The 26,289-nt window shown below is 42.8% G+C and overlaps 1 protein-coding gene across 2 annotated transcripts in view; it reads right to left on the reverse strand.

Annotated features, from left to right (window-relative positions):
- MARCHF10 (membrane associated ring-CH-type finger 10) overlaps positions 1-20,317 on the reverse strand; it is a 98,156-nt gene extending 77,839 nt beyond the window's left edge. The window contains exons 1-3 of one of the 2 annotated variants that reach the window (XM_084615564.1): positions 20,246-20,317; positions 13,559-13,670; positions 9,228-9,383 (exon numbers count right to left, since the gene is read on the reverse strand). In XM_084615564.1, the coding sequence (XP_084471690.1) occupies positions 9,228-9,383; positions 13,559-13,645 (243 nt within the window). In that variant the 5' untranslated portion in view covers positions 13,646-13,670; positions 20,246-20,317. Of the gene's footprint in view, positions 1-9,227; positions 9,384-13,558; positions 13,671-17,674; positions 17,766-20,245 lie in introns of those variants that run through there. The other variant, XM_084615563.1, reaches the window with a different exon arrangement.
- Between the last annotated feature and the right edge of the window lie 5,972 nt (positions 20,318-26,289).

Consider the following 26,289-nt stretch of genomic DNA (forward strand, 5'->3'; position numbering starts at 1 on the left):
CAGGTGAGCCTTAAGTGGGCCTGACTGCATAAAAAGCCAGTCAGTTGCGAACCAGCTGAGCAGTGAACAGCAGAGCAGCTAACAAAAGGAGTTTGCCTGGGAGTTCACCTGGGGAGAGCCAACTGAGGCTTACATCTTGCCGGATTCTCTGAGTAATTACTACAACTCCTGAGGAAGCTCGTAGAAGGAAGGTTATATGGATGGGGGGTGTTCAGCTGTTGTGACCTGCACTGGATGTGCTATGTTTGTCTTTCTTCCACAGGACAGATGCGACTTTGTCTGTACAAAGTGCAAGCTGGTCTCCATACTGGAAGAGAAGGTTCAAGGTCTGGAGCAACAGGTATCGACCCTGTGTTGCATAAGAGAAACTGAAGATTTCCTGGACGGATGTCAGGATAGGCTTCTACGGGCACGAGGTTCTGAAGATTCAGAGCAGGCTGCACATCGGGGACAGAAGGATGGTGAAGAAATTTGGCATCATGTGACCTCCAGAAGAAAAAAGGGGAATGTCCATGTACCAGCAGGGCAGATACAGGTAAGTAACCGTTTTCATGTTCTCTCAACAGGTACTAATGCGGAGAGTGGACCAGATGATACGTCTGAGGGAAGGGAGCAGAAGGAGACTTCACCGATTGGAAGGCATGGGATGCACTATCCTAGGGTTGGGGGTTCCACGACCACCGCTCCCAAGAGAAGGAGGCGGGTGGTGGTGGTCGGGGACTCTCTCCTCAGGGGGACTGAGTCATCTATCTGCCATCCCGACTGGGATAACCGAGAAGTCTGCTGCTTGCCAGGAGCTAAGATTCACGATGTGACAGAGAGACTGCCGAGACTCATCAAGCCCTCAGATCACTACCCCTTCCTGCTTCTCCACGTGGGCACCAATGATACTGCCAAGAATGACCTTGAGCGGATCACTGCGGACTACATGGCTCTAGGAAGAAGGATAAAGGAGTTTGAGGTGCAAGTGGTGTTCTCGTCCATCCTCCCCATGGAAGGAAAAGGCCTGGGTAGAGACCGTCGAATCGTGGAAGTCAATGAATGGCTATGCAGGTGGTGTCGGAGAGAAGGCTTTGGATTCTTTGACCATGGGATGGTGTTCCAAGAAGGAGTGCTAGGCAGAGACGGGCTCCACCTAACAAAGAGAGGGAAGAGCATCTTCACAAGCAGGCTGGCTAATCTAGTGAGGAGGGCTTTAAACTAGGTTCACTGGGGGAAGGAGACCAAAGCCCTGAGGTAAGTGGGAAAGTGGGATACCGGGAGGAGGCACGAGCAGGAGTGCGTGAGAGGGGAGGGCTCCTGCCTCATACTGAGAAAGAGGGGCGATCAGCAGGTTACCTCAAGTGCCTATATACAAATGCACGAAGCCTGGGAAACAAGCAGGGAGAACTGAAAGTCCTGGCACAGTCAAGGAATTATGACGTGATTGGAATAACAGAGACTTGGTGGGATAACTCACATGACTGGAGTACTGTCATGGATGGATATAAGCTGTTCAGGAAGGACAGGAAGGGCAGAAAAGGTGGGGGAGTTGCACTGTATGTAAGAGAGCAGTCTGACTGCTCAGAGCTCAAGTATGAAACTGCAGAAAAACCTGAGTGTCTCTGGATTAAGTTTAGAAGTGTGAGCAACAAGGGTGATGTCGTGGTGGGAGTCTACTATAGACCACCAGACCAGGGGGATGAGGTGGACGAGGCTTTCTTCTGGCAACTCGCAGAAGTTACTAGATCGCAGGCCCTGGTTCTCATGGGAGACTTCAATCACCCTGATATCTGCTGGGAGAGCAATACAGCGGTGCACAGGCAATCCAGGAAGTTTTTTGAAAATGTAGGGGACAATTTCCTGGTGCAAGCCCTGGAGGAACCAACTAGGGGCAGAGCTCTTCTTGACCTGCTGCTCACAAACCGGGAAGAATTAGTAGGGGAAGCTAAAGTGGATGGGAACCTGGGAGGCAGTGACCATGAAATGGTCGAGTTCAGGATCCTAACACAAGGAAGAAAGGAGAGCAGCAGAATACAGACCCTGGACTTCAGAAAAGCAGACTTTGACTCCCTCAGGGAACTGATGGGCAAGACCCTGGGAGAATAACATGAGGGGGAAAGGAGTCCAGGAGAGCTGGCTGTATTTTAAAGAATCCTTATTGAGGTTACAGGGACAAACTATCCTGATGTGTAGAAAGAATAGTAAATATGGCAGGCGACCAGCTTGGCTTAACAGTGAAATCCTTGCTGCTCTTAAATACAAAAAAGAAGCTTACAAGAAGAGATAGATTGGACAAATGACTAGGGATGAGTATAAAAATATTGCTCAGGCTTGCAGGAGTGAAATCAGGAAGGCCAAATCACAACTGGAGTTGCAGCTAGCAAGAGATGTTAAGAGTAACAAGAAGGGTTTCTTCAGGTATGTTAGCAACAAGAAGAAAGTCAAGGAAAGTGTGGGGCCCCTACTGAATGAGGGAGGCAACTTAATGACAGAGGATGTGGAAAAAGCTAATGTACTCAATGCTTTTTTTGCCTCTGTCTTCACGAACAAGGCCAGCTCCTAGACTACTGCATTGGGCAGCACAGCATGGGGAGAAGGTGACCAGCCCTCTGTGGAGAAAGAAGTGGTTCGGGACTATTTAGAAAGGCTGGACGAGCACAAGTCCATGGGGCCAGACGAGTTGCATCCAAGAGTGCTAAAGGAACTGGCGGCTGTGATTGCAGAGCCATTGGCCATTATCTTTGAAAACTCATGGCGATCGGGGGAGGTCCCAGGTGACTGGAAAAAGGCTAATGTAGTGCCCATCTTTAAAAAAGGGAAGAAGAAGGATCCTGGGAACTACAGGCCAGTCAGCCTCACCTCAGTCCCTGGAAAAATCATGGAGCAGGTCTTCAAGGAATCAATTCTGAAGCACTTAGAGGAGAGGAAAGTGATCAGGGACAGTCAGCATGGATTCACCAAGGGAAAGTCATGCCTGACTAATCTAATTGCCTTCTATGATGAGATAACTGGCTCTGTGGATGAAGGGAAAGCAGTGGACGTGTTGTTCCTTGACTTTAGCAAAGCTTTTGACACGGTCTCCCACAGTATTCTTGCCAGCAAGTTAAAGTAGTATGGGCTGGATGAATGGACTATAAGGTGGATAGATTGTCAGGCTCAACGGGTAGTGATCAATGGCTCCATGTCTAGTTGGCAGCCGGTATCAAGTGGAGTGCCCCAGGGGTCGGTCCTGGGGCCGGTTTTGTTCAATATCTTCATAAATGATCTGGAGGATGGTGTGGATTGCACTCTCAGCAAGTTTGCAGATGACACTAAACTGGGAGGAGAGGTAGATACGCTGGAGGGTAGGGATAGGATACAGAAGGACCTAGACAAATTGGAGGATTGGGCCAAAAGAAATCTGATGAGGTTCAACAAGGACAAGTGCAGAGTCCTGCGCTTAGGATGGAAGAATCCAATGCACCGCTACAGACTAGGGACCGAATGGCTAGGCAGCAGTTCTGCAGAAAAGGACCTTGGGGTTACAGTGGACGAGAAGCTGGATATGAGTCAACAGCGTGCCCTTGTTGCCAAGAAGGCCAATGGCATTTTGGGATGTATAAGTAGGGGCATTGCCAGCAGATCGAGGGACGTGATCGTTCTCCTCTATTTGACATTGGTGAGGCCTCATCTAGAGTACTGTGTCCAGTTTTGCGCCCCACAGTACAAGAAGGATGTGGAAAAATTGGAAAGCGTCCAGCGGAGGGCAACAAAAATGATTAGGGGACTGGAACACATGAGTTATGAGGAGAGGCTGAGGGAACTGGGGATGTTTAGTCTTCAGAAGAGAAGCATGAGGGGGGATTTGATAGCTGCTTTCAACTACCTCAAAGGGGGTTCCAAAGAGGATGGCTCTAGACTGTTCTCAGTGGTAACAGATGACAGAACGAGGAGTAATGGTCTCAAGTTGCAGTGGGGGAGGTTTAGGTTGGATATTAGGAAAAACTTTTTCACTAGGAGGGTGGTGAAATACTGGAATGCGTTACCTAGTGAGGTGGTGGAATCTCCTTCCTTTGAATTTTTTAAGGTCAGGCTTGACAAAGCCCTGGCTGGGATGATTTAGTTGGGGATTGATCCTGCTTTGAGTAGGGGGTTGGACTAGATGACCTCCAGAGGTCCCTTCCAACCCTGATATTCTATGATTCTATGATACTGCAAAGAATGACCTTGAGCAGATCTCTGAAGACTATGTGACTCTGGCAAGAAGGATAAAAGAGTTTGGGGCACAAGTGGTGTTCTCGTCCATCCTCCTTGTTGAAGGAGAAGGCCCGAGCATGGACCATCGAATTGTGGAAGTAAATGCGTGGCTATGCAGGTGGAGTCGGCAAGAGGATTTTGGCTTCTTCGACAATGAGCTGATGTTCCAGGAACGAGGATTACTGTGCTGGGAGGGGCTCCATCTATCAAATACCAGGAAGAGCATCTCTGGACATCATCTGGCTAACCTGATAAGGAGAGCTTTAAACTAGCTCCTCTGGGGGAGAGTTACAAAAATCCAGCAAACGTGCATCTAGGTTCAAGTAACGCAGACAAGGGAGGGAGGCTAATTTCTGGAGAAGGGTCTAGAAATCACAACTGCAGTAAAAAGGCAAAAAGAAAAGCAACAGGGCATTCTGCAAAATATCTGGGGAACAAGCAGTATGAACTGGAAGTCATGCTATATGAAGAAAATTGACTTAATTGGCATCACAGAGACTTTGTGGGACAACTCCCATGATTGGAGTACCATCACTGAGTACCATGATCGGAGTACCATCAATGAGTACCATCATTGTGCTGAAAGGATAGGTATGGGAAAAAAGGAGGAGGTCAGACAAAAAAGAAAAATCAAGAATGGCGTGGGTCTGCTACTCAATGGAGAAGGTGAGCTGGTAACAGAACATGATAGGGAGGCAGAGGGGCTCAATGCCTACTTTGCTTCAGTCTTCTCACAAAAAATAATATGTGAGCGGATGACTGTTACTGAAGTTGCTATAGACAATAAAAGGGAAGGGATGCGGATTGGGATAAGTAAAGAACATGACAGAGATCTTCTGACCAATTTGAATGAATTCAAATTAGCGGGGCTGGATGCTATTTACCCAAGAGTACTGAAGGAATTAGCTGAAGAAATCTCGGAGCCACTGGCAATAATATTTACAAACTCAGGGATGATAGAAGAGGTCCCAGAAGACTGGAGAAGGGCTAACATAGTACCCATCTTTAAAAAGGGGGAAAAGGAGGAGCCGGGAAACTATAGACCAGTCAGCCTGACCTTGATACCTGGGAAGCTACTACACCAATGTATAAAACATTCAATCTGCGAATACCTGGAGGATGAAGGGATAATCACTTGCAGGCAGCATAGCTTTACCAAGAACAAATCATGCCAAACCAGCTTGATTTCCTTCTTTGACAGGATAACTGATTTTGTGGATGGGGGAATGCGATGGACATAATATACCTGGACGTCACCAAGGGTTTTGACACTGTCCCACATGACATTTTGATAAGTAAACTGAAGAAATGCAAGCTCGACAGAACTACCATTAAGTGAATACATAATTAGTTAAACAAACACAAACAAAGAATAACTATTAATGAAATGATGTTGGATTGGAGGGAGGTCTCAAGTGGGTTCCACAGGGATCTGTTCTGGGTCCAGTGTTGTTTAATATCTTTATTAATGACCTCGATATAGGTACAAAAATCATACTGATCAAGTTTGCAGATGACACAAAGCTAGGAGGGGTTGCCAATACTTTGGAAGGTAGAGCTAAAATTCAGAGGGATCTTGATAAATTGGAGAACTGGGCTATAGACAACAAAATGAAATTCAACAAAGACGAAAACCAAATGCACAAATACAGAATGAGGGAAAACTGGCTTGGCAGCAGCACTGCTGAGAAGGATCTTGGAGTTGTGGTGGATTACAGCCTACACATGAGTCAGCAATGCGATGCTGTTGCAAAAAAAAAAGCAAATGCAGTTTTAAGTTTCATTAACAGAGGCATAGCATGCAAGTCAGGGGAGGTGATAATACTGCTCTACTGGGCGCTAGTTAGGCCTCAGCTGGAGTACTGTGTCCAATTATGGTCACCAATGTATAGAAAGGATGTAGAGAAACGGGAAAGGATCCAGAGGCAAGCAACAAAGATGATCAAAGGGATGGAATGCAAGCCATATGAGCAAAGGCTGAAGGAAATGGGTATGTTTAGTTTGGAAAAGAGGAGATTAAGGAGGGATAGGATAGCGGTCTTCAGACAACTGAAAATCTGCCACAAAAAGATGGAGAAAAGTTGCCACAGAGGGAAGGACAAGAGGCAGTGGGTTCAAACTATAGCATAGCAGATTTAGATTACATCTCAGGGAAACCGTAAGAACAGTAGGACAATGGAACAGCCTGCCTCGGGAGGCTGTGGAAGCTTCTTCACTGGAGGTTTTTAAAAGGAGTCTGGAGAGCCATCTGTATTGGATGATTTAGACACAATAAGTCCTGCATCTTGGCAGGGGGTTCAACTAGATGACCCTTGAAGTCCCTTCTAACCTTATGATTCTATGACCTCAATGGCTTAAAAGGAGGGGTTGTCAGTGCTTACATTAGGGATCCACGAGGGGAATCTGTGAATGATGATGCCACCCTTAGGAATTGAGATATGTGTTGTGGTCCAGTAATCAACCAAGGTCTTTTGCAGCTTGAGATGGCTGAAACATGTTTTTTGTGAGTGTTTGATCTACTACCTGTAGGCAAGCTGAACTGCAAAAACTTCAACATGGAGTTAATTTTTTGTTGATTGATCTCATGTGTATATATATATAACACCAATAAGATTTTTGCCCATATTTTCTATGCACTGAGTTTGTTGACTTCTTCCTGGAAGACAGGAGCATTTCATTGACTTTTTTTGTGAGTATCTCAGGGAGGTCAATTCCTCCTTCTCAACTTCCAGGCTGCTAGACATAGCAAGTTGGAGTTTGGGAGGACTACTTGCCCCTGCATCAGAAAAAGTCTCTGACTTGAGACAGCACCACCACAGGTGGTGTCTGTATTTGGTTTAAGTTCAAGAACCACAGCATCATCACAGTCAGAAGCAACTATTATCACTGTGGCCCATTCTGATGTGATCTTTTCATTTGTCTCTGCCAGGAATAAAATGGAAGGAAAGGCACTGGATCTCTCAGTTTGGTGAAAAACTTTGAGGTTTTCTCTTTGATTTACAGTCAAATAAAGCTTGTTCAGGGCTCCAAAGACCTGTGTAATGCTTTTGAAAACCTCCCTGTACAGGCACTATTGCCCTGGCTCTATCACCATTCTGTCATGGAGCTGCAAAGAGAGCCCTGCTGGGTATTGAAGAGATTAATTGAGCTCTGAGAGTGTCTGCTGGGCCACTACCAACAGTAAGCACAGGCAGGTAAGGTTCAAGCAGGACATAACCTGGAGACATATACTAGCCCCATGGTCTCAGAGGGATCCCATGACTATGACTGTGAGTGAAAGGGACCTGGTGTTCACATGACAAATTTACTTATCCCAGCTTAGAGAGTTATAGTCTGAGAGACAGCAAAGTCTGGGGAATTGTTAGCAGGAGCTCTGCATCCAATAAACTTTGAAAAAGCTATGTCGTGCTTTGCCAAATCCTGTATGCAGTTGTACAGTGTTTATAATGAGACCGCATAGTACAGCTGTTTTTTTTTTAATGTCACATAACAGTAAATGTTAAAATAAACCAAAACAATAATTTTAGAAAGGATATAAACCATCGTGCTTCAGAGCTGGAGGAAACTTCCCTGGGAGCACATATCTCATATTTGCCAAACTGCAGATTTTCTTGCACCTTCCTCCAAAGCAGCTAGGACTAACCACTGTCAGAGACAGATACTAAACTTGGGCCTTGGGTCAGATCTAGTTCATCAGTTCCTATGTACCTATGTTTTTTAATCTCTATTCCATGTTGATATATTTTAAAAGATTAATAATATATAAAGTTTTTGAATCAAGAATTGGCAAATCCATACTCCATCCCTGGCAAGGCATCTATCTGCAGCTCCCTGGCCCTTCAACAGCTCCTCTTTACCTGCCTGGGGGTTAGGCATCCTTCAGCTTCACAGTCACCCATGGCAATTACTGAATATATTTGTGTACAAGCCAAACAGTTGAAACACAAGTCAAAATATATATATGTTGTCTAATAGGTCTGTATATTTCAGTACTTAAAATGTGAATATATTTGTGAAAAAATTGAATCCACATAAAGTATTTGTTCTTTCCCTAGTGAGAGTACCTGTCCCTGGTAACCATCCATCTGCTGAGTCTCTGGTTCCACATTTGAGGTGGCTGCAGTATACTGTTATTGCAGTTGTAGACTGTCATACTTTTTTCACCCAAACAGCACAATTTAAACTAATATTAGGATTTTAGCTTTTAGGTATGTCATGCTAGAAACAACATGCTCAAGACAGATCAAAGCCATCCCCACTCTGGTGATCAGTTAGTTCCAAGCCTGTACTGCAGAGATAACAGAAACAGTGGTCCTTCAGTTGGGGTGAACAGCGCACATCACAGGCTCCTAAAGGGTAGTAAAGGCAGATTTATACCACAGTTGCTCTCCTCAGTTCCCTGAGGTTGGTGGGGTCCAATTCTGACCCCAGTTAAAAGCAGCCTCAGGGCTGCTCTAAGGGGCCACTGTAGGTGCTGGAGATATCCTGCACTAAGGCAATACCTAGCTGGCCCATTAGGCCAGCTTTAAAGCTCCTTTGTGCTGCTATATTTACACAAAGCTGCTTTATCAGGACCAAGGATCTGGCTCACTGTCTGAAGTATGGAAAGATTCCACAGGCATGGATCTGATGGAAGAATTTAACATTCAGTTAACTGAAAATCTCCTGAATACTGCCATTAAATTCACTATCACATTTTAAAAAAATATGTAGTTATTCTGTAATGGAACAGTGAGTAAATGTTACTTACGTTGCCCAGCATCCCTCTTAAAAAAATGATTATATGTATGTCCATAATTTGATAGAAAAAATAAAGTCACTGGAATGCAACACACAGAGGCTCAATGTAAAAGTAAATATTTTGGCTGTTCCTCACCAACCATTTCTTATTAACTGCTTCCCTGGAATGTTATGCAGCAGCAGGAGACCATTACCCTGTAACAATATTCTGTTCCACTTGACTTTATCTTTTAAATTATCAAACCCTCTGTGACCTATAGTTTAAGTACCTGTCTGGTAACTGGTATGCCTGATACCCATGGTCTTTCATAATTGCGTGTAGCATAGATGGAAGATAGGGTTTTCTGTCGCTGTTCTTGCCTGGCATGTTGCTCTCGTTTCTTCTCAGTCTGTTCTCTATTCTGCTCCTGTCTTCTCAGGCAAGCCTAAGGAACAAAACACATTCTTTGTCTGGAATAAGAGAAAGATTTTCCTTCTGAATAACTTGTGTCTTAATTCTAGCTACAGTGCACCTGGACAAGACAATCTCATCTCCAATTGTTCCGAACTCACACCTATTGAATGTCTAAGCCTAACACTGATCGGAATAATTACCTGACCTGGTGCCTCAGTAATCCTGGTAAATGTAAACAACTAATAAACTGTGCAGCAGCTCATCAGACTCTGTGTGTGTATGTCCCACTCCCCACACACATGCACTCATCTATTTTAGGATTTTCTATAACGCCCATCACCACAGAATCAAAGCTTTCCCAAGTTAATTAAATTTGCAGGGTGAGGTACTTAATGGATTTCACAGAGATTTCTGCTCCTCTCCCCTCACTAGTTAAAGAGGCTCCTTTGGGGTTTTTTTAATCATCATCCTGCTAGTTACTGTGGAAATGCTTTTGTCAAAGAGGAGGGTTTTGCAGTGTGCTTGCAAAGTGGTCAGACCAATTAGTCTGATCCCACAGCCAACTCCCTTGAACTCAGAACACTTTACTACTTTACCCTGGTCTGCCAGCATGGAATGGCCACAGAGCCAATGGATCCTGCTGCCCGAGGATTCCCACTATGAAGTTGGAATCCCCAGATGGTGTAGGTCTGTAACAGTGGTTACTGTGGCCCCCTCCTCCTGGCCCTTGGGGTGGGTATCATGGCTGGGAAAAATAGGATATAGTCACAGTGCCACTAAACTCTGTAGATCCCCTGCTACTAGAATGGTCGTGAGGCTGCTCTACTGTGGCCTGGGGCCAGGGACTGCCAATTTAGGAATCTCATCAAACCAAGATTAGGGAGCACAGGGTGTATTAAAGGAACAGTTGCTCCCACCATCCTAGGCTTACTTGAAGTGCAACTCAGCCAGTCCAGAAGATCTGAACCTATATCTTTTGCATCTCCAAGGCAAAGCCATGCATTATTGGAAGTGTGGTAGCTCACAAAACCACCAGTTTTGAGCAGAAGTTTTTAACCTTTAGAACATTTGAGATGTGTTCTGTATACCGACCTACTTATGTCATTTTCAACCTTAATTCAGTTATGTCATGTTATAGAGTACGCACACTGGAAAAACATTCTAAAAGTTGCATGGGACTGTAAGTCCACTGAGAGTCTCTCAGCTGAAATATTGCTCAACTTAAATTGTATGCTTTTTAGGGCAGGGATAGCCTTTTTGTCATATATTTGTACAGTGCTTACCACAAATAGGCCCTGGTCCATAATTGGGGCTCTTAGGTGCTACCACAATACAAATAAATAATTATGATAGTAACTAAATATTTTTCCCATGGAGTCTTAGTTTGAATGTATCTATAAAGTTTATCCTATGGCACTTAAGGCAAATTCTCAGTTACATAATTGAAGTCGATGGAGGTACACAGATGTTACACAGCACAATTTGGCCCAAAGGCTTCAAGGAATGCTTACTCTCAAAACCTATAAGGGAAATATCTTTTCTGCTACAAAATTAACATTACTCTCATATAAACAAATTATGACCCCCTTATTCACATTGATGAGCAGTTGTGCATGCAAATACTGCCAATTAATACAATGGCACTATTTGTGTAACTACCCACCATTATGAATAAGGGGTTCACAGTCTTACCCATAAATGTTATAGTGTGCACCTTCTTGAGAATGTAGCCAGTATATGCAGATATGACTTGAAGATACAATTGGAACATATATGTTGAGAAAGGAGAAGCCATTTTTAAGCACCTTTTCTGTTGGCTTCCACATAGGTGACTTATTTTGCAAATACAAGTTGTACAATTTATTCTCTGTTGAAAGCAACTGATGTAATATCAATTATATGCCATGATACTTGTCATAAATTATATTCTATAACAAACTGATGGGAAATATACTAAGAAGGGTGTATAATGCAGATATTTAATTCAAACTAAATAACAGATTTACTTGCAAATCCTCAGAAAATTCATTGTGTACTCAAAAAGTAAGTTGTGAGAGGATATACTGCATTAATATTTAAGAAAAAAATTAACAGCCTTATGTAGCAAAGCACTTAAGCACAAGCTTAACTTTAAACATGCACTTAAGCCCATCCTACTCAGCAAAATGTTTAAGCATATACTTAAGTACTTAAAACCAACAGCAGCAGAATTGCCAGCACCCTCTTTCTCAACATTTACAGCAACAGTGATAATATTCGTCAGTAAAGTGGGTTGCCTTGGGGAAATTTTTCAAATGTAGCCCATTGATATTGCTTCACATTCATCCTAACAGATACATGAAAATTATGACAGGTTTCAGAATAACAGCCGTGTTAGTCTGTATTCGCAAAAAGAAAAGAAGTACTTGTGGCACCTTAGAGACTAACCAATTTATTTGAGCATAAGCTTTCGTGAGCTACAGCTCACTTCATCGGATGCATACTGTGGAAAGTGTAGAAGATCTTATTATATACACAAAAAAAGCATGAAAAAATACCTCCTCCCACGCCACTCTCCTGCTGGTAATAGCTTATCTAAAGTGACCACTCTCTTTACAATGTGTATGATAATCAAGGTGGGCCGTTTCCAGCACAAATCCAGATTTTCTCACCCCCCTCCCCTTTTCCCACACACACACAAACTCACTCTCCTGCTGGTAATAGCTTATCCAAAGTGACCACTCTCCTTACAGTGTGTATGATAATCAAGGTGGGCCATTTCCAGCACAAATCCAGGGTTTAACAAGAATGTCTGGGGAGGGATAGAGACTGGGAGAGGCTTAGTCATTATGCAAGGTAGCCTATTTCCCCTTGTTTTTTCCTCCCCCCCCGACGTTCTTGTTAAACCCTGGATTTGTGCTGGAAATGGCCCACCTTGATTATCATACACAATGTAAGGAGAGTGGTCACTTTAGATAAGCTATTACCAGCAAGAGAGTGAGTTTGTGTTGGGGGGGGGGGTGAGAAAACCTGGATTTGTGCTGGAAATGGCCCAACTTGATTATCATACACATTGTAAGTAGAGTGATCACTTTAGATAAGCTATTACCAGCAGGAGAGTGGGGTGGGAGGAGGTATTTTTTCATGCTTTTTGTGTGTATATAATAAGATCTTCTACACTTTCCACAGTATGCATCCGATGAAGTGAGCTGTAGCTCACGAAAGCTTATGCTCAAATAAATTGGTTAGTCTCTAAGGTGCCACAAGTACTTCCTTTCTTTTTATGAAAATTATGAATCCCATCTTTCAAGATACTGAGCACCACATGTCTACCACTGACATCAGTGAGAACTGAAGCCAGTGAGAACTGACATCAGCACATCACAAAGGTTCAGATCCTCAAAGGTATTTAGGTGCCTAACTTTCATTGTTGAAATCAATGGAAGGTATGCAGCTAAATACATCTGAGGATCAGTAAAGTACTTAAACACATGCCTCACTTCCAGTATGTGAATAGAGTAATTCCATTGATTTCAACTACTCACATGTTTAAAGTTAGGCACTGAGTCAGAAAGGGTTAATAAGGGCCTATGAGCTCAATCAGACTCACCCTGCTACACCTGCAGTATGTCTCAAGCCTGGAAAGGGTGAGTAGAAAAGGGATGAACCCAGCATAAATGGGGCTAATTAGGAAGGAGAGCAAATCTCTCACTCTTGCTGAGTGAGAGAAACTGCTATCATTCTAGCCAGGTGAGTTAGACTGCTGGTAGACAAAGCCTCCCTGAAGGAATGTAGGCAGGCAGGCCTGCAACAGGGAGCCAAGGCAGTTGGGAAGGAAAGTGGGAGGAAGTGTGTTTGCCCAGGACTCTCTGGGCTGGTGGAAGGGCCTTAAGGAAGCAGAAATATTCCTGCTAAGTTAGGGAGTGCACTGTGAGAGGTACAGAGAAAACTCTCTTGCAGGAGAACCAACTGCATTAGGAAATGCCATTTGAATGGCCTGAAAACATTCACTGATATCTTCCTGCATGACATTTCTACTGATCTTAGAGTATAAGATAACAAAATCTAAGTTCCCTAATTAGACGTACGTGTGTGTGTGTGTGTGTGTGTATATATAACAATAGCATTTAGCTGTTAATCACCAGCTCATGTTCTACCTGAGTGAAGGTAACTTTCAACAAGTAACAATGAAATAGCTGAGCAAAGTCTATTGCTTTCTGGGCATACCTGATACTCTGAATCCATCTTGTGTTGCATTTCCCTCACATACTGAGCATCACTGATGAACTTCTTTCTTTCTCTGGAATCGTACATTACAGTAGGTAACCAGGACCTGCACCTAAAGCAAATATGTTGTCTTAAAGATCATTTTTTATCTCACTACTTCAGTTTTGCTCTGCTCTGATTGCCTTTTCCCTACATGTTAATTACTAATGAGGGAGAGAAGAGATGCTCCTGTCTAAAGAAAGGTCTTACAGCCTTTCTTTACTAATTACAGAGTAACCAATCACCATGAACGAACTTGTTCTGATCATTAGAAGGAAATCGGCCCAAATTTGCTGCACTGTGATCTAGTACAGCAGTAGTGTTATAGATAGCAACAAGGAATCTGATCTAGGTAAATTATTTATTAATGCAGAATTGTATAAATCCAAAATAGATTAAGGACAGAAAGCTTAAATTAGTTGTCTCCTCTGTGCAATTACTAGAAGCGAATGATTATTTCTCAAATCTGTACTGAACTGTAATACTGGAGCCTGATTTCTGCAATGTGCAACTGCCAATGTGCTCAACACCATGCAGGAGGTTATTAGTGCCTTGTGGGACTGGGCCTATTATTGGGTCCACTATTCCACCTGCCAGTGTAATTTCAGGCAGCAGAGCATACAAAGGTGCATGGATTTGTATGACTATATGAGAGAGAATTAAATTTGAACCTGAAAGGCACAGTTAAGGAGTCACTAGAAGAGAGACTCCTTTACTTCTTATAATTCTCATCCTGCTTCAGTTTGGCATATAACCTGATAGAATTTTTGCTCATACTTATGGCTCTCCTTAGACTGTAATAAATTTGCCATAGTACTAACATTCTGTAACTTTTAGACATGCCTCTGCACATAACTGGATTGCTGTATGGAAAACAGGAAAAATATACAGCAATTTTTATTAGATACCTTAATCTATCTCCTGAGAAAAAGGAGCTTAGTGGCAGCAATGTACAAAAATGTGAGGGAGAAATATATACCTTTAATGCTAATATTTCCTGGATTCTGGATGCCTCTCTTGGAACCTTATCAGTTTATAAACATAGGAGTAACAGGAAGATGGTAAGGTGATGCCATGGCCCTAGCTTCCCCTAGCAGGCAAGAGATACAGGGGAGCACAGGCTGTACCATCCAGAAGGCCACTTGGAGATGGACTTTCCCTGAGACCCAGTCCTCCCTGAACTCTCCCTGCCTACAGAGGCTGTATGTCTGAGTTTCACTGGGACAATCCCAGTTTTTCTTATGACTTTCAGGATACCTAAAATGGCCTGTTTTTTTTTTTTCTTCAAAATGTTGTACTTATTTAAAAAAAGAAGTGTTTGATATAGCAATATGCTTTGAACAATGTAAACTGATGTGTGGTGCTGCTTCACCTTCATCATGTAGTGAGCATGCATTTTATGGCAACCATTATTCAAGGCCAAAGCTTATCATAACATGTTAGGCAACTAACTACAATATGAATACAATGGTTCGATGATCCAGCCTAGTCAGAAGAGCAAAGCCACTGCTTGGACCCCTCTGGGAATGTTGAGAAGGGAGAGGATGTGTACCTAATACCCCTTCTGTCCTCATTGTACCTTCTTCCTGTGGTTCCCAGAAACATACAGAAATTGTTTGGCAATTCTGTGTGGTTTCATATAGATATAAAATTCTAGTGCATATGGTTTCATATCATTATACCATGAGTATGAAACTGCATTACCTGTATGAATACCACTTTGAGGCCTCTAAAAATTGCTAACACAAAAGCATCCCTCTTTTTATTTTAAAAATATGGTCATCTTAGCTGTGCCACACCTCACACCCTATTTAAGACTGTACCATAAAGATGTAATCTATACCAAAGTGCTTAGGAGCCCCTCCGCGATGTGTTTGCATCTTACAAGGTCTCCCAGTGTTGTATGTCACTACTGCACCATTTTCACTCAAAAAAAAATCACCTTCAGCCAGAATCCAAGTATGAAAAAAATCATCCCAAAAGCCTAAAGTTTCTGAAAAAGAGTCCCTCAAAACACAGGTCTAGAACTGAAAATTGCTGTTCGTCCCAGTCCTGCTGAAAGAAGCTTTATTAATCTCTAACATTTGTTAACCACGCAGGAGAGAATACATATTAATTTAGATTTAAAACAAGTTGAATAATCACACCTGATGATTTCCAGGATGGTCTCAAAGCAGAGAGAAAAATTATTACTACAGCAATGCCTAGCAGTCTCAGTTCACACTGGAACTCCATTATGCTAGTTGCTATTCAGACACCTAATGCGATACAGTCCCTGTATCAAAGCGCTTGCTTAAACTCTACAATAGGAGAGAAACAGAGGCACAAAGAGGTAAAGTGCCTTGCCCAAAGTCACACAGCAAGTCAGTTACAGAGCCATGGCTACAAAAAAGGTCTCCTGATTTCTAGTCTAGTTTCCTACCCATTGGACGATGCTATCTCCCAGATTTATCCAGAAACATAAACTACTTCAAACAAAATCTAAAATAATAATAAAATTGCAGTAATGTAAGAGAAGGTCATACTGACTTGGTCTAAATGAGCAGTGTACAAATTTCTGGAGGGCATGTATGCTGATCACCCTGTACAGAGAGCTGCATTCAAGACATCAGCAAAAATTATCTGAGGTACACTGATGGAGAATTAGTGAGAAAACAGTGATAGCAACAGAAAAGCTCATAGACTATTAAGCAAGATACAGTCATCTCTTGCAGAAAGTTATGTGTGACAAAAGTTTTCTTAAACAATCACAGAAGCCTGAGGAAATGACAAAGGCAAACAAGGTTCCTCAAATAGAAAATGGATGTCCTGAAAATAGAAATGAAATTAAGTTCAAATACTCAGTTCAGAAATGATCCAGGACATCAAGAATCCTAATAACTGTGGGTCAGGCAGCAGGCCCTGTGAACCTGCTGTCTTGCTGTCTAATTCATTTAGCATCTGTCAAGAGAAAAGAAAAATAACACTGGCCTTAGCCAGGTTCAGCTAAGAAGATGAAAAACAGTCAATTATTTGATGTTTGAAAAAGTCAGATAGACATGCTAACAGCACCAAAAGGTTTTGGAGATATATATTAAGTTAATTAAAAGTAATGCTACTTTTTTCAGAAGAGTTGACAGATGTCATCAAATAAGGCAAGCAAAGAATGTGTGGAGTCCAGACAATAAATTATATACCTGTAAATCTTGTTCTGTGACAGGTATAATGTATTCTTGTTAACATTTTGTGTGGTCCATCACATACAATAAACACAGGCAGTCCATGAGAACATCTAAGATATAACAATCTATGTAACTTTCACTCTCAAGATTCCATGATGTCATGAAAACCTCATAATGTGCATATATACATTGTTTCACACTGTATAATTGATAAACTGTAAAGTGGCCCATGCAAAATGAAATTGAATGTCTCTGTCTGTCTGCTAGGACCTAGACAAGAACCATCATAATGTATGTCACTAACTGGCTCTCTGTTGGCAATCTCAGAAAAGAAACCAAGCATTTAGGGCTCATCTATACACAAAATTTAATCCAGAAGAAATTAGGGTAGGAATTTAAAGCAGAGCAGCTATTTCTGATTAAATCCATATGTGGATGCTTTTGTTTTGGAATATGAATACCTTATTCTGAATTAACTCTAATCTGTGGAATTAATCCAGAATAAGAATGCACATGTGGAGTCAATCAGAAGTAGTTATTCAGGAAGAACTCTCTATGTTGAGAAGTCCTCTGTGTAGAGAAGCTGTAATGGAGCTACAGAGAATGGACCTATCTTTTCATTCCTACAGATCAAGGCTGAAGTATGTTGGGAGGATGAAGTGGAGGAATTTAAACTAATGTTGCCCATGCCATATATTTTCAGGAATTAAAAAGAGATGTTCAAGGCCTTTTACAAACATTAGTAGTCCCACACAAATTAGTGATGATTTTTAAGAACTATAAAGAGGATACAGGGATTTATTTTCATGAGAAAAAGGTGAATTTATCAGAAATAAGGACATACTTGCTAACTGTAAATAAACTTCATATTCTCATAGTTATTACAAATGACATTTTAACTTTGACAGCTCCTCACCTTTGAAATTGTCTCTCAATTTAAAATGCAATCACTGCTGTATTCACTGCAGCTACTGGTCCCTGATGGTACTATGGTGGGCTGTATTAATTCTCTGAAGGTGAATCCTGCTCACAATTAATAGGAGAAGGTAAGGGAGAAGGAAAAAGGGGAGGGAAAGGAAGAGGAAAGGAAGGGGCATGGGAAGATAAAAGATGATTAAAGAAGAAAGAAATGGGAAAGAGAATGCAAAGCTGGAAGCCATGGTTCTCTCCTATAAACATTCCGTTTACCTAGGCATTTTCAATGACTTAATATTCTAAGAACGCTGACATAAACAGTGAGAATATTTTTCCCATCAGAATACTTGAGGTCATTCTGCTGAAGTTATTCTCCAGGGGCCAAATTCAGCTTTTACACCACTATAAAGCCAGTCACTCTGCTGAAGCAAATCTGGATTTACAACTGTGGTAATGAGAGCAGAAGTTAGCTCAGCTATTATATTTGTCTGCATCACCTGGAGGCCTGTGACTAAGTGAGAATTTCAGCTTTCATTTAAAAAAATCAAGAACACTTTTTTTTGGCTTTACAGTTGTGGATGAAAGTGTTTGAAAAAGTGAGAAAAGCACATCCTAAATGCGCAGAAACCATACGGGAAATAAAAAAAATACCACTTTTTTCTTTTAATTTCATAAGTTTTAAGCTCGTCTTATGGTCTTTGGATCCTACCATGATTTTTTTTGGATAGCAGTACTGGGTATTAATATTTCTGTTAGGAGAAGGGAAACCACACACAGGTCTGATAGCCACATAGTGACATAAATAGTACATTGTATTATGTTGGTGGGGGGTTGTTTGTTTGACTATATTTATTCATTTTATTTCCTATATGTTCTAAGCCTGCAACCCCTTACACTGGAGTGAATGGAACTGCTCACATCAGCATGAACTATTACATCAGTAAGGCTTTGTATTGTGCCTATCAAACTCTTCGTTCTGCATCTGGGACACTGTACTAAAAGAAATTAAAATACTGTGAAACCTATGCTAACCATCACCTGTCCTAATGCCAAATCTCTGCAGAAGTTCCTCCATATTAATCACTTTGTATTATGCAGCCATCTGTTACAACACCCAGAAAAGTGGCAGACCCTTGGGAGGGGCAGTATAAATAGTCTTCACTTTAATAGTAGACTAGGTTAATTATAAAGAAAAAGAAACATAGACTGGGTAGAGAGAAATGGGGGGAAATTCATGCGAAAATTACTGAACATTTAGAACCAGTGTCCCGCTTGAGTAGACACAAATGAGACAACAGCTCCAGCCTTCTAAGGTGATAAGTGCTCTTGGCAGCATTTATACTAACATCTGACTGGAAAACTCCAGGATTATCACTGAGCCCAGTCCCCTGAAAGCTGAGGCAACCCCAACATACAATTCCATTGATAAATTTCTCAAGTTCCATCTTAAAATTAGTCAGGTTGTTTGCCCCTACTGCTGTTGGAAAGCTGTTTCAGAACATCGCACTTCTTCCTTTCATATTCTTTTGGGTAACACCCCCACCCAGCAGTGTGCATCCCAAATTGCATAAAAAGCCCTAGCCTGCACCCCAAATCAAATGTCCCTCTCTCAGCACATATAACATGTTGGATGACACCTGTTACTGCCTTCTCAGATGAACATACATTGTCAGTGACCATCCCATGTCTTAGAGGTTTCCTGTATTTGTTCAACTGAGTGTATTTTGAACATTTGGATGCAGGATAGGGAGCTAGATGAGGCCTCCCACCCAAGGGCAGTGCTTTGGGAGTGGGGATTTACCTGGCTTTACCAACATACCTTTGAATAGTGCAGAAATCCTCCCCCAGAGACACCTTGGGAGGGGGATATATGGGAGGGGGGTTAGTTGCTACACTAATGGAGCCTGAAAGCTAGTCCCTGGGAACGCTCCCTTAGGAATGAGTGGTGGGCTTCCCCTCCCTGAGGATGGGGGGAATGCTGTGGAGGCTTCTCCTGTGGGAGGATCAGGAGGACTCTGCTCTGATGAGAGGATGCTCAGGGGGTTCATCCCTAGAGATGGTGGGGAGAGATCTCCCTTTGATGGAGACGCTGGAGCATGCACCACTGAGAAAGGGGTGTTTTGGGGGATCGCTCCCCTATGAGGAGGAGGTGTCTTCCCAAATGGGGGGGGTCCTCCTCTCTGAGGCACTGAGGGAAGCGTTGCTCCCTGGGTGTGTGTGTGGGGGGGGGCGCTGGATCACTCCCTTGGGACTGTGCGTTTAACAGGTCTCCCTGAAATGGGGAACAGGCCCTTGCTCGATGGGGGAGTACTGGGGTGCTCCCTCGGTGGGTGGGGTCTTTTAGGAGGTTCCCCCAGGACGTACAGGCAGGGTCCTCCCTGACGGGGGTGCTGGGGCCCAAGGGATGGGGGGGTAAGGTGGGCTCCTCCAGGAGCTGAGGATGGGGGCTCTCCAGTGGGAGGGGTTCCGGGTGGTGTTTGGGAGGACGGGGTCTCCCGCCGAGGGTGAATTCAGGGGGGTGTTTGGGGCGTGCCCGCGGCGCTTCTGGAGGCGCGGGCTCCCCGCCGCTCACCTCGCGAGGCCTTCCCCAGCTCGCCCCTCTGCCAGGCCGGCGTCTGGCTGTTCCCAAGGCAACCGCGCCAGCCTGCCGGCTGCGGCGCGCGCCGCTCGGGAGCGAGCTGGGGGGAGCGAGCGCGCGCCTGTGGCCGGGGCCAATCACCGGGAAGCGAGCCGGGCCTAGTCGCCTGCAGGAAACTGGAGGGGGAAGTGGGGAGGGGCAGAGAGAAAGGGGAGGGGGCAGAGAGAAGGAGGAAGGGGAATGACAGAGCGGGAGGGGCAGCGAGAAGGGGGAAGGGAATGGGTGAGGGGATGGGGGAAGGGAATGGGAGTGGGGATGAAGGAGGAGGGGGGCAAATACAGGCAAAAAGTGGGGCTGCAAGGGGGATAGAAGCCAGGGTGAAGGGCCAGAGACTGGGGTGGGGGTGGCCTGTGCCCCTGTCACAGGATCCTGGGTTGCCACACTGAGGCACTGGAGTTGGGCCCTGGTTAGAGCTGGGCAACTAACTGATTTTCTGGTTCACTGGCAGTTCTGACAAATCAAAACAAAAGTTCCCTTCCTGTTCAACTACAACCGAGATTGTTTTGGAATTTTCAGCAGCCCAAAAAGTCAGCGAAGTTTCATTTTAGGTATGTTCAGTAAAAGGAAATGAAGTGCTAGATTCACAAACCTGGGGCTGGCAATGCCCCCCTTCTAACTATTAGCCCAGTAGTCAGAGCACTCACCCAGGATGTGGGAGGCCCAGGTTTGAATTTCCCCCCCAGAGCAGGGACTAAAAGCCAGGTGTCCCTCCTCTAGTCCCCTAAATACCAGGCTAGATTCATTCTCTCTCACTCTCTGCCCCAATGTCCATTCAAGAACTTTATACAAAGTGAGTAAGCTTCAGCAAGAAAGATGAAGCGAGATCCACCGCCAGAATAACCCTGTGCTTAGGGAATTCACCTGGGTGGGTGAAGACATGGGTTTAAGTCCCTGCTGCCAAATGGGTATTCAAACCCAGCTCTCCCACATCCTGATGAAGGCCTTAGCGGCTGAGCTAAAGATCATAAGAGGGTGGTGGTGGTGGTGGTGGTGGCAGAGCACCTCCTCTGGTCATTTTGTGAAGCGCTTGCCCAAAATATCTAAATGTTTGTTTCAGCTGAAACAATTTGCTGAAATCGACACAAATTCATGAAACATTTTTTGTCTACCTGACTCTGCTTTTTCTGGGGTGGGGGAGGGGAGTTTCAAGACAAATTTTTTCCCTTCTATCTGAGTCCCTGTCTATCTGAGTCAGTGCAAAGGACTCACATAGACAGATAGGATTTACCTTCTGGGCTGGAGTGTGTCTGAAACTCTGGTCGTGGTTCATGAGGTTCCCAAATTCCCTTTCAGGATTGCTTCTGTGAAACATTGTCACATTGTATCAGGTCAGACACAACAATATGGTGCCAAGGTGTCAGGTCATTGTTGGTAAAATTTACAGCTGACACAAAGGTTGGCTGGGTGGTGAATGACAGCAAAGGGAAGTCACTGATACACAGCTGAATCATTTGGTAAGGTGAGCTCATTCAAATCATGTGGTTTTATCTAGCCCAATGCACAGCCATACATATCTTGGAACAAAGAATGTAGGTCCTATTCACAGAATGTGGGATTATATCCTGGTAATCTGTAACTCTGAAATGACAGTGTAGGTCACTGAGGCATCTGAAAGTGCTAATTGCTCAACTGAACATGAATTCCCAGTGCTATATGGTGACTGAGATGGCTACAAGTCCTTGGATGCATAAACAGGGGAATATAGAATAGTAGTAGGGAGATAAGTGTTGAGTAAAGCACTACAAGAATGATTCAAGGTCTTGAAAATATACCTTACTAATAGATAGGACTGTCAATTAATTGTAGTTAACTCACACGATTAACTCAAAACAATCACGATTAATCACACTGTTAACAATAGAATACCAATAGAAATTTATTAAATATTTTTGGATATTTTTCTACATTTTCAAATATATCGATTTCAATTACAACTCAAAATACAAAGTGTACAGTGCTCACTTTATATTATTTTTGTGCACTGTAAAAATGATAAAAGAAATGGTATTTTTCAATTCACCTCATACAAATATTATAGTGCAATCTCTTTATCATGACAGTGCAACTTACAAATATAGGGGTTTTTTTGGTTACATAACTGCACTCAAAAACAAAACAATGTAAAACTGTAGAGCCTACAAGTCCACTCAGTCCTACTTCTTGTTCAGCCAATCACTAAGAGAAACAAGTTTGTTTACATTTAAAGGAGATATTGCTGCCCACTTCTTAGTTACAATGTCACCTGAAAGTGAGAACAGATGTTTGCATGGCACTGTTGTAGCTGGCGTAGCAAGATATTTACATTCCAGATGCACTAAAGATTCATATGCCTCTTCATGCTTCGGCCATCGTTCCAGAGGACATGTGTCCATGCTGATGGCGCTCGTTAAAAAAATAATGCGTTAATTAAATTTGTGACTGAACTCCTTGGGGGAGAATTGTATGTCTCCTGCTCTCTTTTACCCACATTCTGCCATATATTTCATGTTATAGCAGTCTCAGATGATGATCCAGCACATGTTGTTTGTTTTAAGAACACTTTCACTGCAGATTTGACAAAATGCAAAGAAGGCACCAGTGTGAGATTTCTAAAGATAGCTACAGCATTCAACCCAGGATTTAAGAATCTGAAATGCCTTCCAAAATCTGAGAGACATGAGGTGTGGAGCATGCTTTCAGAAGTCTTAAAAGAACAACACTCCAATGTGGAAACTACAGAACCCGAACCACCAAAAAAGAAAATCAACCTTCTGCTGGTGGCATCTGACTCAGATGATGAAAATGAACATGTGTCGGTCCCCACTGCTTTGGATCATTTTCAAGCAGAATCCATCAGCAGCATGGACTCATGTCCTCTGGAATGGTGGTTAAAGCATGAAGGGACATATGAATCTTTAGTGCACCTGACATGTAAATATCTTGCAACACTGGCTACAACAGTGCCATGCCTGTTCTCACTTTCAGGTGACATTGTAAACCAGAAGCAGGCAGCATTATCTTCTGCAAGTGTAAACAAACTTGTTTATCTGAGTGATTGGCAGAACAAGAAATATGGACCAACTGGACTTATAGGCTGTAAAGTTTTACACTGTTTTATTTTTGAATGCAGGTTTTTTTGTACATAATTATACATTTGTAACTTCAACTTTCATGATAAAGAGATTGCACTACAGTACTTGTATTAGGTGAATTGAAAAATACCATTTCTTTTGTTTTTTACAGTGCAAATATTTGTAATAAAAATAAATATAAAGTAAGCACTGTACACTTTTTATTCTGTGTTGTAATTGAAATCAATATATTTGAAAATGTAGAAAACATCCAAAAATATTTAAATAAATGGTAGTCTATTATTAACAGCATGATTAATCACAATTATTTTTTTTAATCACTTGACAGCCCTAATAATAGACTTAAGGAGCCCAGTGCTGTTTAGCATATCAGAAAGAAAGTAAACAAGCAACTTGTTCAGTCTATAAAAATACCTACGACTGCAGAAGACATCTGATACTAGAGGGCTCATTAATTTACCAAACAAAGGCATAACAAGATCCAATGATTGAACACTGAAGCTAGAAAAATTCAAACTGGCAACACGGTGTGAATTTTTAACAGCGTAAAAGTCCCTTCTGGTCTTTAGCTCTCAGAGAGGTACAAAGTCATTCAAGTACAAGCTACAACTCCTGTGTTCTGTTCCCAGCTCTGCCACTGGTTTGCTGTGGGAGCTTGGGTCAGTTTACATATTTGCCTACATTTCTCTGTATGTAAAATGGGCTTAATATTACTTCACTATCTGAAGAGGGTTATGTGAAACTTAGACATTGATTTAGCAAAGCACTGCTTAATTTTAATCACATGAGTATGTAACTGGTAATGGGGTAAATTATGTACAACTATTATTACACTCCCCTTTCCTGTACTTCAGTTGAACTCTTCCGAAGCACAGCACAAAGTTTCCTCTTTTTGGAATTTTCAGAAAGCCTTACACAGAGTCAAATCCCACTGCTATCATATTCAAAACCTTGAAAGGAGATAATAGATACAGATCATAAAACAAATTCAAATCTCTTCACTGCTGCTGGTCTCCTCCTACTTGGGGGGCAGGAGAGTTAGGGAGGGAATGTGGTAGTATAAAGCATGGGATTACAAGATGGCATGGCACTATTCACATGCTTAAAGTTAAGCACACCTTTAAGTCCTTTGCTGAACTGGGGCTTAATTAGTGTTTGGAGATCATCAAATTAAAAGTGATATAGGAGTTTAGACTATTACTAATGTCTAGTTGGTAACAAGAAGGCCTTTAAAATCTGACTTGCCAACTCCAGGATTTACTACATACAGGATACATATGTGAAACACACTTCTGCACTGTGACTGAATATATCTGGGTCATGTTGACATCCTAGTAAACAGCTGCCCATTCCAGACTTGAAAGGATGAAACCAACACAAGCAAAGAATATTCAAAATTAAGAATCCCGCTCTACCCTTAACTCATCCCCTTTAGTACTGCAGAGCTTCCAGAACTCAGTGATATCCTTAATTTGGAATTTCCTTGTTTGTTGGTGTCAGGCCATAAGTTTTATTTGAATGTTTGTTGTTGTTGTTCATTCAACCTCCTTTTACTGAAACAAAGTAAAAGGTTGAGTTAAATAGTGGCAGAATATTACAGCACTGGCAGAGTATTAGTTCCTGGTGTAGTATATCTTGTCTCTGGGCTGGCCCTTTAAGTGGAGTCAGATTCCCCCAGCCTACCAGTGACAGGCTCTGCTGAAGGAAGCAAGCCAACCCAGCTCTACCTGGAGATAGTTAACTGCCTAAACAGCTGAAAGAGACAAGGTGTTCCATACCTGTTTTTTCATTAGTTGACCCACAACATTACGTGGGATCTGGATCTGGTAGTTCCTCCCCTTAGACTGGGGGAGGAGTCTTTAGTTGTTGGCAGGCTTGTTCCCACCCATCCCTGGATTCTCAATAACTGGAAGAGACAAGGTGGGTGAGGTCATATTTTTTATCTGCTGTTGGTGAGAGAGATAAGCTTTGGAGCTACACAGAGCTCATCTTCAACTATCTAGAAGGCAGTTAAGTAAGGAGCGCCGGGGCCTAATAAAAATTTAGTAGAGCTCAGTTGGGGAGAGCCCCTGAAGAGAAAGTAAGTTCTGGAGGGAAGGAGTTCTTGGGGAGCCTGAACTAGCCAAAAGTTGTACTCCTAAGGCAGGGAGGCTTGTGAAGGACCCTGAGCAAGCAGGGGAAAGAACTGCACAGCTTTCTAGGTAGTGGAGAAGCCTGAGGTCTTACAGGAGAAGGAGCTGCTGTTGGGACCTGGATACTTTTGTTTCTTGGACTTTTAAGTTTGGTTTGGGCTCTGAGGTAAGAACCTTTAAACCACTATATATAGTCTTCACTTCAGAAACTTTGTTAAAGAGAGCAATACAGGTGAAAAGTAAAGTGTGTGGCTTCTCTTTGATCTTGCTATAAGGCTGTTCGAGTGATTTCATTACCTCATCTGGGGGACACTGAGGCAGGACATTGCGGAACCACATTCACCCATGAGGGAGTGCTTGGGGGATCATGGTGTTCCTTTTACATACCCATTGCTGTTTTGTCTTTTCTTGCTGGTATTACTTGATTTTTAGTGCCACCTTTATTTGGAGCTGTACAAGACACACCAGTGAAGACAAAGCTTACTCCAAAGAGCTTACAGTCTAAACCTGGTGGGAGTCCCAAGAGGCTATTATGATATCATGGGAGCTAGGCCCCTAACCTGCATAGATATGTAGTGAGATGTACAAAAATGCATCTTTAGGCACCCAATCATCATCATTATCACTGCAAATCCTTGGTGGGGGTTGAGACATAGAATATCAGAATTGGAAGGGACCTCAGGAGGTTATCTAGTCCAACCCCCTGCTCAAAGCAGGACCAATCCCCAATTTTTGCCCCAGATCCCTAAATGGCCCCCTCAAGGAATGAACTCAC

The sequence above is a fragment of the Lepidochelys olivacea genome, assembly GCF_965140295.1.
Source record: "Lepidochelys olivacea isolate rLepOli2 genome assembly, chromosome: 27".
Taxonomy (NCBI): domain Eukaryota; kingdom Metazoa; phylum Chordata; order Testudines; family Cheloniidae; genus Lepidochelys; species Lepidochelys olivacea.